Genomic DNA, 12371 nt, shown 5'->3' with positions numbered 1-12371 from the left:
AGGATATGTCTGAAACAGCAAGCAGGCTGATGAACATCTGACAGGGTGGGCTTCAAGAAAAATGTGCCCTATTTACTAGAAAGAGGATTATCAAGGTAAGTTATTAATCTTCCCTTCTAGTACTATAGGCACATCATTCTTGAACCTGTGGTACGTGTCAAAGCAGTCCCCCAGAATCTAGGGCAGGACTGATGCACCTGCTGAAAGTACTGAAGATCTGAACGTAGTATCCAATTTGGCAGTGCCAATCAGCCTATAAAACTTTGTGAAAATGTGAAGGGAGGACCTGAAAATGTGAAGGGAGGACCATGTGGCCACTCTACAAATTTTTTCAGAGGAAACTGCTCTAGACTCTGCCCAGGATGAAGCTATGTTCCTAGAGGAATGTGCCTTTAAGGGTACTGGAGGTTGTTGATATACCGATATAAGCTGAAAAAATGGCCATATGAATCCATCTAGAAATGGTTGATTTTGAAGCCGACCAGTCCCGGTGGTTGGTACCCACTAACACAAAGAGATGATCTGACAGTCAAAACCCATTCATCATTTCCTGATAACAAAGCAACACTCTGCGAACATCCAGCAATTTCATAGCTTTGTCACTCTTCTTGGACACCAAAGGCATGAAAGCCAGCAACCGTTACTTCCTAATTGATGTGGAAACTACTATTTTCAGCAAGAAAGAGGGGATAGTACACAGCACTACTTTCATCTCTGAAAATTGAAGAAAAGGTTCTCTACAGGATAAAGCTTGAAGTTCAGACACCTGACGTGCTGATGTGATCGCCACTAAAAACACTGTTTTAACTGTCAGGTCCATCAATGATGCCATCTCCAAAGGCTCATACGGAGCTCTAGTGAGAGCTCACAAATGAGATTAAGACTCCACGTTGGAAAAGGTTGATGTACAGGGGGGAAGAAGACATAATGCTTCCTACAAAAACCTAGATACATCTGGGTGAGAGGGCAATGCTATTTTATTCGTCTAGGATCTAAAGCACTAGAAACCTGCTATCTGTACTCTGAGGGAGCTAACTGCTAGGCCTTTCTCCAGTCCTTACTGAAGGAGAGCCAAGACCAGCGAAACCAGTACCATGGCTCTTCTATGCACACCAGCCCTGGAAGCACTTCCAGGCCTTCGTATAGCAGCCAATAGCCTTTGTGCACTACAGCTGAGCACTCAAGAGCCATGCCATAAGATCAAAGCACTCCGGATCCACCAGGGTGATTGAGCCCTGTGAGAGTAATCCCACGTGACAGGGTAGTCTGAAACCCTGGTCCCTCTTTAGATGGACCAGATCTGCATTCCACAGACACCTCAGCCAGTCTGGTGCAATGAGAACTACCAGCCCAAGATGTGACATTCTTCACAGGACTCTGCCTATCACGGGTCATGGAGGGAACACATACAGGAGCCCTGCCTGCAGCCATGACTGCACCAGGGCATCCAGAACAGCACTTTCTGGTTTACATATTCATATATTCAACTGAAAAACTGTGGCTTTTTCTTGTTGGCCACTGATGCAATCAGGTCGAACCTTGGGCGCTCCATCGACTCGCAATGCTGTCGAACATTTCATGAGATAGAGTCCATTCTCCAGGATCCAGAGTCTGTTGGCTGAGGAAATCCACTTGCACGCTGTCCACTCCTTCTACATGTGTTGTCGAGCACGCCAATAGGTGGATCTCCACCCACTGAAAAAGCATTTGGGCCTCAACTGTAGAGGAGCACTCTTGACGCCTCCTTGCCGATTGGCATAGACTACCACCATTGTCCAAGAAAACTCGTACTGCCTTGTCCTGCAGTGAACTTCTGAGAACCAGATGGATAGTTCTAAGCTCCAACCAGTTGATGGACCACTTCCTCTGTCCATTTGCAGGGACCAGTGAGTGCAGGAGAGGATGTAAATCAGTGCTCGTCCAGGGGACCACCTCTACTAGTAGTCATCATTGACCCCCCCCCCCCCCAGCACCTACAAGTAAGGCCAAGCTGTCGGTGCTGGCCTGTCCCGAAACTCCCCGATTTGACGCAGGAGCTTCACTCTGTTGTCCTGTGTTAGCTCCAGGTGGCTTTTTGGAAGTTTATGACCCAGCTCAGGTTCTGCAAAAACTGGACTACACACTGCTTTGCTGTCCTTCCTTTGGATTCAGACAGAGCTCGTATCAGCTAATCGTCCAGGTGTGGATGTCCTTGCATCCCCTCCTTGAGGAGGTGCACTACTCCTACGACCATCACCTCGGTCAAAGTGCATGACACCAGCCCAAACAGATGGGCCGAGAACTGGAAGTGCTGACCCAGAATGTAGGACCTCAAAAACTTCCTGCGATCCAGAAAAATGAGGATATGTAGATAGGCCTGTCAAATCCAGCAAGGCAAGAAATTTCCCTGATGCCACAGAGACTATGACCGACCTCACTGTTTCCAAGTGGAAGCACGGTATTTTGAGGGCAACACTGACTGACTTCAGATAGAGGACTGGAGGCCGATTCTGTAAGTCTCTTTTGGGCACAATAAAGTATAAGGAGTATCTGCCCAACCCCGACTCTGCGTCCAGGACAGCTTCTATGGCTGCTAGATCTAGTAGTCTCTTTACTGTCACTTGGACTCTGACCGCTTTCTCACTGGAGAATTCACAGAGGTCTGGAAGGGGACAAAAGAATTTGAGCTTGTAACCCTCCTGAATAATATCCAATACCTAGCAGTCTGAAGAGATCCTCGCCCACTCTTACCAATAAGCAGACAGAATCTCCCTCCTATTCTATGGAGACTATCTTTATTACTGAGTCACTCCAAGAATTAATCTCCAAAAGCACTGTGGGCTTAAACAGCCTGCGCACCATTGGGTCCTCTCCAAGATCCTGGGTTACCACCTGGTCAGGAGGACCTGGCCCTCCCAAGCACGATGCAGAATCTTCCAGTACTGAGTACCCATACTGGAAAAGTAAAGGCATAGATACAGACTCCACTTCATCCCAATCCTCTTCTGACTATACCCCCGTATCTTGTGCATGGCTCGTTGTGGTGAAACTGTGCTCTTAGGGGGAGAACCTCTGGCGTTAACACCATAACGACCCTTAAGGAGATACTGTGACTGCTGTAATTTAAGTATGCTTCATATATCATACTTATAAATTCTGGAGCAAAAGCAGAACCAGGACACCCGGATGGCTCTTGCTGGCGTACCTGGGGTTTCATAGCAGATGTGTGGCTGCACTTTGCTGGGGACGCATTTACACCATTTCCCAGTTCCAACCAGTATTTTATTGACCTGAAACTTGAGTCATCTGGGACCCCCATACCACCAGAGAGAATTTAGGATAAGCCAGTAGCTCCTTACCCCCACTCCTTCACGTGCCACATGGCACTTGGGACACAGCCGGTCCTCGGCCGGCCATCCAGCACAGATCTGGCATGAATCCTGAATATCCTGGTCTGAGTTTATCTAAACTGAGTTTGAGTTAAATTGAGGTGTTTATTCCAGTACTGGGAAATCCAAGATGGCTGCTGTGGCAGTGGTTTTAGCGCCATAAACGGTCAATGGGAGCTAAATAAGGGGTCAAAAAATTCTGGAAACAGGATTTAAAAGGTAGAGGACCCTGTCCCTAGCCCCAGGGTCTGTTACAGCCAGTACTCACTGTGCCATGCAGGTGCTTGGAGCTGCTTAGGCTGAAACTGCAGTCAGAGAACTTCTGCCTCAGACAAACCTGGAAAATCAGATAGCTTGCTTCTTCAGACTGCTCCTCAGTAGTACCAGCAGGACAGACCTTAAACTCCCACCAGAACTCGCACGTGAAGTCGGAGGGATGAACACAATCAGCACCTGATTGTGGTAAAAAAAAAAAAATGCCACAGGGCCACTCCACCTGCGCTCAAGCTTTCTGTGGACAAAAACTGGAGCGATTCTTGTTAAATCAGGCTGGCCAAGCAGGTACCCTGCAAAGCAGAATGCCTCTTGGCTACAGACTACTGCCCTCAGAGTCTGTGTTCTCTTTCAGCCATAGATGTCTCGTAACTGGAATCATCTGCAGCACTGAAAAGCCTCACAACCAGATTAAAAACCAAACAAACCTGAAATTAAAGGAAAAAAAACAAACAAGCAGAACAGACTGATACTATCTCAAATGTAGAAAAAAAACTGGAGAGTTACAAGAAAGCTCAGTGAGGGGAGGCAGAGCAGAAAGAATGTAAATTAGGCTCTCTACACCAGATCTCGCTATCAGAGAGGCACAACCCACAGGTTCAAGAATGATATGCCTACTGCACAAGAAAGATGTGCATACTGCACTAGAATGGATGGTTTCACATTTATCATAAGATCACAACTCCCAATGCAGGCTGAATTAATGCCTAGGGTTTGGTTATTTTCCTTTTTTGCTCTACTTGTCCTGGCCAAAACACAGTATTAAACTAACATTAAAAAAACCTTTGGGTGGTTTTTAAATGGTGCCAGGATCTCCAAAACTAGCTCCAATTCAATAATGGGCAGCATTAAGAGGAAGCCTGGCCAGAATGAGGGAATACTAACAGACAGCTTTACTGGATGTAGCAGCAGGTGTATAACTGTATTGCACACGCTAAATTAAGATGGGTTATACTCAACAGCAAATAAACACCAAAAAGTCCAACAGGACAGAGAACCCACGGGTATAAAACAGTACAAAAGGAAGTGGGAACGGACAATAAACACTCCATTGAAGATCACTGATGTAAAACCAACTTGTTTATTTCATAAAAGGACACAATCAGAAGCTGTGGACCCGACACAGCACTGTGTTTTGGCATCTGAGGAACGCCTGCATCAGGGGTCACTGTGGCATATATGTTCACAGATGACAGGTCTGGGATAAAACAAAGCTCAGTCCAACTAACATGCCAGAGTAACCAAAATCACCGAAAAGCTTGTGTCCTTTTATGAAATAAACAAGTTGGTTTTACATCAGTGATCTTCAGTGGAATGTTCATTGTCCGTTCCCACTTCTTCTTGCACTGTTTTATACTCAACAGCATCATACCAGCATCAAAGTGGAACTACTGTACTGTCCAATAACCCCCCCCCTTTAAAAAAACCCCAAACAAAACATATCCCATAATTAGAAATATGAAAAAGATTTCTCTAATCTTACCATAGAAGAACAATCTTCTCTCTGGAAAACTACAACACAATCTCTAATGGACCTTTAAGCTCTCCCCCCAGAAAAAAACACCCAAATCACAACCCAAAAAGAAACCATGGTATAATGAAAATCTCATTCTTCTCCGCCGACAACTCCGCTCCAGTAAACATAAATGGCGACAAACACGGTCTAACAACTCCCTCCTTCAATACAAAAAAATGTCTACTCAATAAAAAACCGCTAAACAAGCTAAAAAAGAGTACTATTCAAAATACATAACTACAGCCCACAATTCCTCAGCACTCTTCAGTATAGTTCGATCACTATCCCCTTACTCAAACAAGAAACCCCCTCCTCTATTTAAACAACCACCAGCATCAGAACTTGCAAACTACTTCGACAAGAAAATCAAAGATATCAGATCAAACCTAGGACAATCCACACCTACACAATTTCCAGAATCTACTGACCAGACTAATCTCTTATCCTTCAGCTCATTCTCTAACTTTAAACTTCCATCTTTATTCGACCTTCTCAAAGTTTTTCAATCTATAAATGCCCCTAATAACACAACAGAAAGTATCCCTCCTATAATCCTCAAAAAATTATTTTCAATTTTCAGCCCATTTATACTGGAAATGGTAACTAAAAACTTAACCTTCAACCTTGTCCCAAAAGCTTGGAAATCTGCTCTAGTATTTCCAAAACTGAAAAATCAAAACCTAGATAATACATCACCGGCTAACTTTCGTCCCATTGGCAACCTTCCGCTCATTTCCAAACTTACAGAAAAAATTGTACATAGAATTTACTGATAAATCCAACGTGCTTCACCCCCATCAAACAGGTTTCTGTTCCAATTATTCCACTGAATTATCCTTACTTGGTCTTATCACTACCATACACTACTTTCTTGATCACCAAAAATCTGTTCTTCTTGTTTCTCTTGACTTGTCCATTGCCTTCGACACTATTGATCACTATCTTCTTATTGATCGCCTTAGGAACTGTGGTATCACAGGTTCAGCTCTCTTATGGTTTATCTCTTATTTTAATGAGCGAAACTTTAAAGTCCACTCAAAAGAGAAAACCTCACCCCCTATTTTTCAAACTTATGGCATCCCCCAAGGTTCCATTCTCTCTACACTACTATTTAATATCTTTATTTCTCCTCTTCTCACCCTAGGCTCAATCCATCGGTTTTACAATTTTTAAATACGCAGAACACATTCAACTACTTCACCCTGTTGATTATACAAAAACAAATGAAATAAAAGAAATTAATAAAAAAACTTGATAAACATCTGTGACTGGCTCCAAACAAATAAACTTTCCCTTAACATCAATAAGTCCTGTGGTATACTCTTCCCAATCAGGAACAATGTAACAATAACCGGAGAAATCTTCATTAAATACTGCTCAGTAAAAACTGAACAAAAAATAAAACTTCTCGGAATAACTATAGACAAAGATCTAACTTTCCACAACCGGATAAGCTCCATAGTAAAAACCTGTTTTTACAAACTTAGGCTCATCCATTCTCTAACTACAATCCTTGAAACTAATGCAATCATAACCCTCGTCCACTCACTGGTTATCTCCCATCTAGACTACTGTAACTCTCTATATAATGGACTCCCACAAAAAGAATTACAGTTTGTCGTTTGCAGCTCAGACAAAATACAGCAATCAAACTTATACATAAAGTAGGGAAATATGATCATGTCACTCCTCTCTTGAAAGAAGCCCATTGGTTACTTATCATGCACCGTATCACTTATAAAACCTTAATGCTAGTTTTCAAAATCAAACTCTCACGTCTTCCATCTTTTCTCGACAAACTTATCATCCCTCTCTCTGTTCTTCTCGGACCCTAAGATCAGCAGATCAAAACTTACTGGCGGTTCCTTCCATCAAAGAATTCTACTACACTAGGAAAACTAACTTCTCTGTAGTTGCTCTAACCTTATGGAATGCCATGCCACCTCAACTCCATCATGAAAATCTTCTCGTTAAATTCAAGACCAAACTAAAAACATTCTTATTTCAAGATGCATATCTTAACATCTAAATACCTCCTTTCCCAAAGCCAGTAAAATCTTCTCAACCGCTTTTACGAAGCGACCCTATCCCTGATGTCATATTCCTCCTCTTCCCTTTCTTTTAAATTTTGTTTTTAACAATGTATTTATCGACCTTTCCTCTCCCTTATTACCCTCAAATTCATGTAAGTTCTTGTTTATCGTCTCTTTACTGTTCACTCCTCCCCCATATATATACAATTACTATTTTATTTTTTATTTTATTTCTTTTTAGCTTTGTAAACCGGCCAGATACATGTTGATGGTCGGTATATTAAAAATAATAAAACTTGAAACTTCTAACTTCTAGACTAGCATTCTGCTTTAAATACAGGAGACCGGTATCATCTTAAATATGTTATATAGATTAATCATACCTGATACCTGCTGTGTGAGAGACACCTTCTGTGTATGATCTATATGCCACCCAACCAGTATATCAACTGTGTCCTTGAAAGCAATATAGAATAAGAAAATAAGTTTGTCTTCTTAACTATGATTTTTGTTTACACTACAAAGACATACAACTGACATATACCAACTTACCCGGAAATTAGTGCTAAAAATATGTGGGTAACAACGGGATACCAGCAGAATGCACTTCACACATTTGCAGAGTAATTCAGGCGTATCCACATTCTCCAGAATGGACTGCAGGCTGGTCATTACAAGCTACAAAGAACAAAAATATTATTACAAATCAATTTAACAAAAAACAAACTTTCATGCTTTTTATAATTTTTATATGCTTTTTTGGAAACCACTCCCCCCCCCCCCAAAATAGGAGAAAACATTTTTCAAAAATAAATTTAGAACAAAATGCCATTTAATGGTATTAAATCCAGTACACACTGGACCGATATTTCATTCTCACGCTGAATTAAAAGTATTTTCACAGAAATTATCAGTGTGGAGGACTTATCCTTTCTCTCCTGGGTAAAATATCCTTAAACAACATGTTGTTATTACATTACTGATTGTCTCTCTTTCATAGTACCCATGCCTCAAACCCATAAATGCATAGTTTCAAGTTTATTTAGTTTCTTTGATTACCTCGCATAGTCCAAATCCAATGCAATTTACACAAGTTCCAAAATTATATAAAATATTAAAAACCAACAAACATAACATTCATTACTAGTACAATAGTACATGTAAGGAGGGAAGGGGTTAAACAACAATTAGCATAAATACAATTCTAAAAAAAAAAAAAAAATTAAAAGTGAAGATAAAATAAGGGGAGGGTTAAGTCACAAAAGGTTTGGGAACAAATACCCGCTTGATTCTATTAGATTGTCTTCCTGAAACTATTATAGGCTATGACAAATCTATTGGAAAGCGTCCTTGAATAGCCAGCTTTTTAGGAGACTTTTAAACTTGCTAAGTGATTTTTCTTCTCTTATATTGAGTGGAAGTGAATTCCAAATTTGTGGAGCTGTGACTGAAAAGATTATATTTCTCTTAGAATATATAAACTTTTAAGGAAGGTACTACTAGCAAGGCTTTGTCTTCAGATCTTAAGGATTTTATGGGGAATATGGTATTAGATATCTTTCTAAAAATATGGGAGCTTCATTAATAAGTGTTTTATATGTGAGTAAAGCTATTTTGTAAGTGATTCTGTAGTTTACTGGTAGCCAGTGTTCTTCCTTTAGGAGCGGTGTAACATGATCAAATTTTTTCTTTTTCTTAATTAGTTTTATAGCAGTGTTTTGAAGAATTTGTATTCTGCGTATCTCTTTTAAAGCAGCCCCTTTATAAAGGGCATTGCAATAGTCAATTTTTGATATTACTAGTGAGTGTATTAATGTATTTAATGCTGCTTCGTCCAGAAAAGTCGATAATGATCTGATCATTTTTAGCCTATAGAAACATGTTCTTACTAGTGAACTAACTTGGTCATGATAACTAAGCTTTTGATCTAATATGACTCCAAGAATCTTCACCTTAGTAACTGTTTTGAGGTTAATTGTGTTCATAATTATATTGGTTCTTAGTTCCTGTCCCTCCCTACATGGAAAGAGCATAGTTTCTGTTTTGGATGTATAGGCTCTAAACAAATTCTTGTGGAATGGTAAGAAACCTAGGTTGGCATACAAAGTAATTGCTTCCCCAAGGGATAAAGGAGGGCTGGGGCTTTTAAATATTCAATTAATTTGCTGTGGCATGCCAGCTCCGTCATATTAATGATTGGTTTAGAGACCTTTCTACATTCTCTTTTACTTTGACAGATAGCCCTATCATCTCCCTACCACTTTAGTAATTTCATGCCTCTCGGAAACACTTTCATCCTCTTCTACACATCTATCCCACCTACTCCATCATGTGATTGGCATGGCTATGGAATACTTTACCCTCTTATCTTAGAGAAGAACAAAAACTCGATCGCTTTAAAAGCAGCTTCAAGTTTTTTTATTTAAAGATGCTTTTCACACTTAAATATCAAATATATGATACCTTTAAAAAAATTTTTATTAATTTTTCATACTTCAATAGTGCAATACATGAATCTATAACATATAATACGTCAATATAAGCATATTCAACTTACAAATATACATAAAAAAGAAGTATACAACTCAGGAGACATCAGAGATTCCCCCTGTCAACCCTTTATGTGCTTCCCTAGTCTCCTTTCTTTACTACAATTACTGTAGTTCAATGTAACGCCGATCTTCAAGAAAGGTTCGAGGGGAGATCTGAGAAACTACAGACCTGTGAGTCTGACCTCGGTACCGGGAAAGATGGTAGAGTCACTGATAAAGGACAGCATCATTGATCACCTTGACGGACACAGGCTGATGAGCACCAGTCAGCACGGTTTTATCAAAGGCAGATCGTGTTTGACGAACTTGCTGCACTTCTTTGAGGGAGTAAACAAACAGATAGACAAGGGCGATCCGGTCAACATTGTATATCTGGATTTTCAGAAGGCGTTCGACAAGGTTCCGCATGAACGACTACTTCGGAAAATTGTGAGCCATGGAATCGAGGGTGAAACTCACGTGAATTAAAAACTGGCTGGAGCATATGAAATAGAGAGTGGGGATAAATGGACAATACTCGGACTGTAAGAGCGTCACCAGTGGGGTGCCGCAGGGCTCGGTGCTTGGACCCATGCAATTTAACATCTTTATAAATGATCTGGACATAGGTACGACGAGCGAGGTGATTAAATTTGCGGACAATACGAAGTTATTCAGAGTAGTGAGGACGCAGGGGGATTGAGAAGATCTGCAATGTGACATAATCAGGCTCGAGGAATGGGCATCGACATGGCAGATGAGGTTCAATGTGGATAAGTGTAAAGTGATGCATGTCGGTAACAAAAATCTCATGCACTAATACAGGATGTCCGAGGCGGTAGTTGGAGAGACCACCCAGGAAAGGGACTTGGGAGTTCTGACTGACAAGTCGATGAAGCCGTCCACGCAATGTGCGGCGGCAGCAAAAAGGGCGAACAGAATGCTAGGAATGATAAAGAAAGGGATCACGAACAGATCAGAGAAGGTTATCATGCCGCTGTACCGGGCCATGGTGCGCCCTCACCTGGAGTACTGCGTCCAGCACTGGTCGCCGTACATGAAGAAGGACACGGGTACTACTCGAAAGGGTCCAGAGAAGAGCGACAAAGATGATTAAGGGGTTGGAGGAGCTGCCGTACAGTGAAAGATTAGAGAAGCTGGGCCTCTTCTCCCTCAAACAGAGGAGACTGAGAGGGGACATGATCGAAACATTCAAGGTACTGAAGGGGATAGACATAGTAGATAAGGACAGGTTGTTCACCCTCTCCAAGGTAGGGAGAATGAGAGGGCACTCTCTAAAGTTGAAAGAGGATAGATTCCATACAAATGTAAGGAAGTTCTTCTTCACCCAGAGAGTGGTAGAAAACCGGAACGCTCTTCCGGAGGCTGTTATGGGGAAAAACACCCTCCAGGGATTCAAGACAAAGTTAGACAAGTTCCTGCTGAACAAGAACGTGCGCTGTTAGGGTTAGTCTCGGTTAGGGTGCTGGTCTTTGACCAGAGGGCCGCCGCGTGAGCAGATTGCTGGGCATGATGGACCACTGGTCTGACCCAGCAGCGGCAATTCTTATGTTCTTACCCCTTTCCTTGTTGTATCATGTTGGTCCTTGTATGATTTGAGATGTATTCTTATTTTATAATAATGTACCCCATTTTAAAGTGTACATCGCTTAGAAGTATTATAAGTGATATAATCAAATTTTAAATAAACCTGAGCCCTAAACCTGAATGGCGATGGCTTTGCTCCTTATTGAAGATTTAATCGCCTGCTTCCCCTTTACCAATAAGGGTCAACCCTGATTTTGAACCAGGAAGAACCTTGCAAGTGTTTAAATATTTGAGAGCTCGGGGCATATTATCTTTTTCATGTACACACCAAGGAGGGAGCCCTCAAGTCTCTCAGCTATACAGACGGAGTTCCTTTTACCAACACAGAACTTATATGATTATTGGCAACTGCACCATTATGTGCTCTTTGTCCTCTTTAGCACTGACCTCCAAATCTCTTGAGCAAATGAAAGAAGCTCTTTGTCTAGATGCCCAAAATGCTATCCCTTTACGTTTCCATCATAAAAGTTTACAAAAATTACAACCAGACTATGATTACTCACATCTTAGTACTCAACGGTTTGCGGACTTAGGCAAGACCCTTGCTATGAGTTGATAAACTCAAGCATTATATCCGTATGATGTCCCAACTACACTTATAAGTTCCCTCTTTGGGAAATTAGTTACAAACTGGTTATGTGCTACTACATCTCACCTAGATGAGCCCAACGTATGACAATCTGTCCCAATTCGACTTGTCCAAAGTGTGGTAACACAAATGCTACTCTTGGTCATATATTTTATCTATGCACAGCTATCCAGGAGGATTTTACAGCATATCTCTGTTCTTTGGCAGGCACATTTGTTCATTAACATCCATGTTAATCTTTTCTCAATTTGTAATAGTTGCCCCTGTGCCCAACGGTATGCAAAGTTTTTTTAAAGATACCCCTTCTCTTGGGTGTAATGGCCATATTGCTGTATTGGTTGACCTCAGAGACTCACTCCCTGGCACAGTGAAAGGCACTCCTTATATAGCATTTGCAGATGGAACAACGAAGGACTCCCAACTTGGACATTCCTGGAGGAAGAAAGCTACAGT

At 41.4% G+C, this 12371-nt stretch overlaps 1 protein-coding gene across 2 annotated transcripts in view; it reads right to left on the bottom strand.

Annotated features, from left to right (window-relative positions):
- Positions 1-12371, bottom strand: part of SMG1 (SMG1 nonsense mediated mRNA decay associated PI3K related kinase) — a 257696-nt gene that overhangs the window by 205811 nt on the left and 39514 nt on the right. For both annotated transcript variants that reach the window (XM_033962915.1, XM_033962916.1), the window contains 2 exons: positions 7743-7868; positions 7574-7646 (listed from right to left, as the gene is read on the bottom strand). In XM_033962915.1, the coding sequence (XP_033818806.1) occupies positions 7574-7646; positions 7743-7868 (199 nt within the window). The remainder of the gene's footprint in view (positions 1-7573; positions 7647-7742; positions 7869-12371) is intronic.

The sequence above is a fragment of the Geotrypetes seraphini genome, chromosome 11 (assembly GCF_902459505.1).
Source record: "Geotrypetes seraphini chromosome 11, aGeoSer1.1, whole genome shotgun sequence".
Taxonomy (NCBI): Eukaryota; Metazoa; Chordata; class Amphibia; order Gymnophiona; family Dermophiidae; genus Geotrypetes; species Geotrypetes seraphini.
Note: the sequence above shows the minus strand (reverse complement) of the source record. Positions and strands in the feature narration are given on the sequence as shown.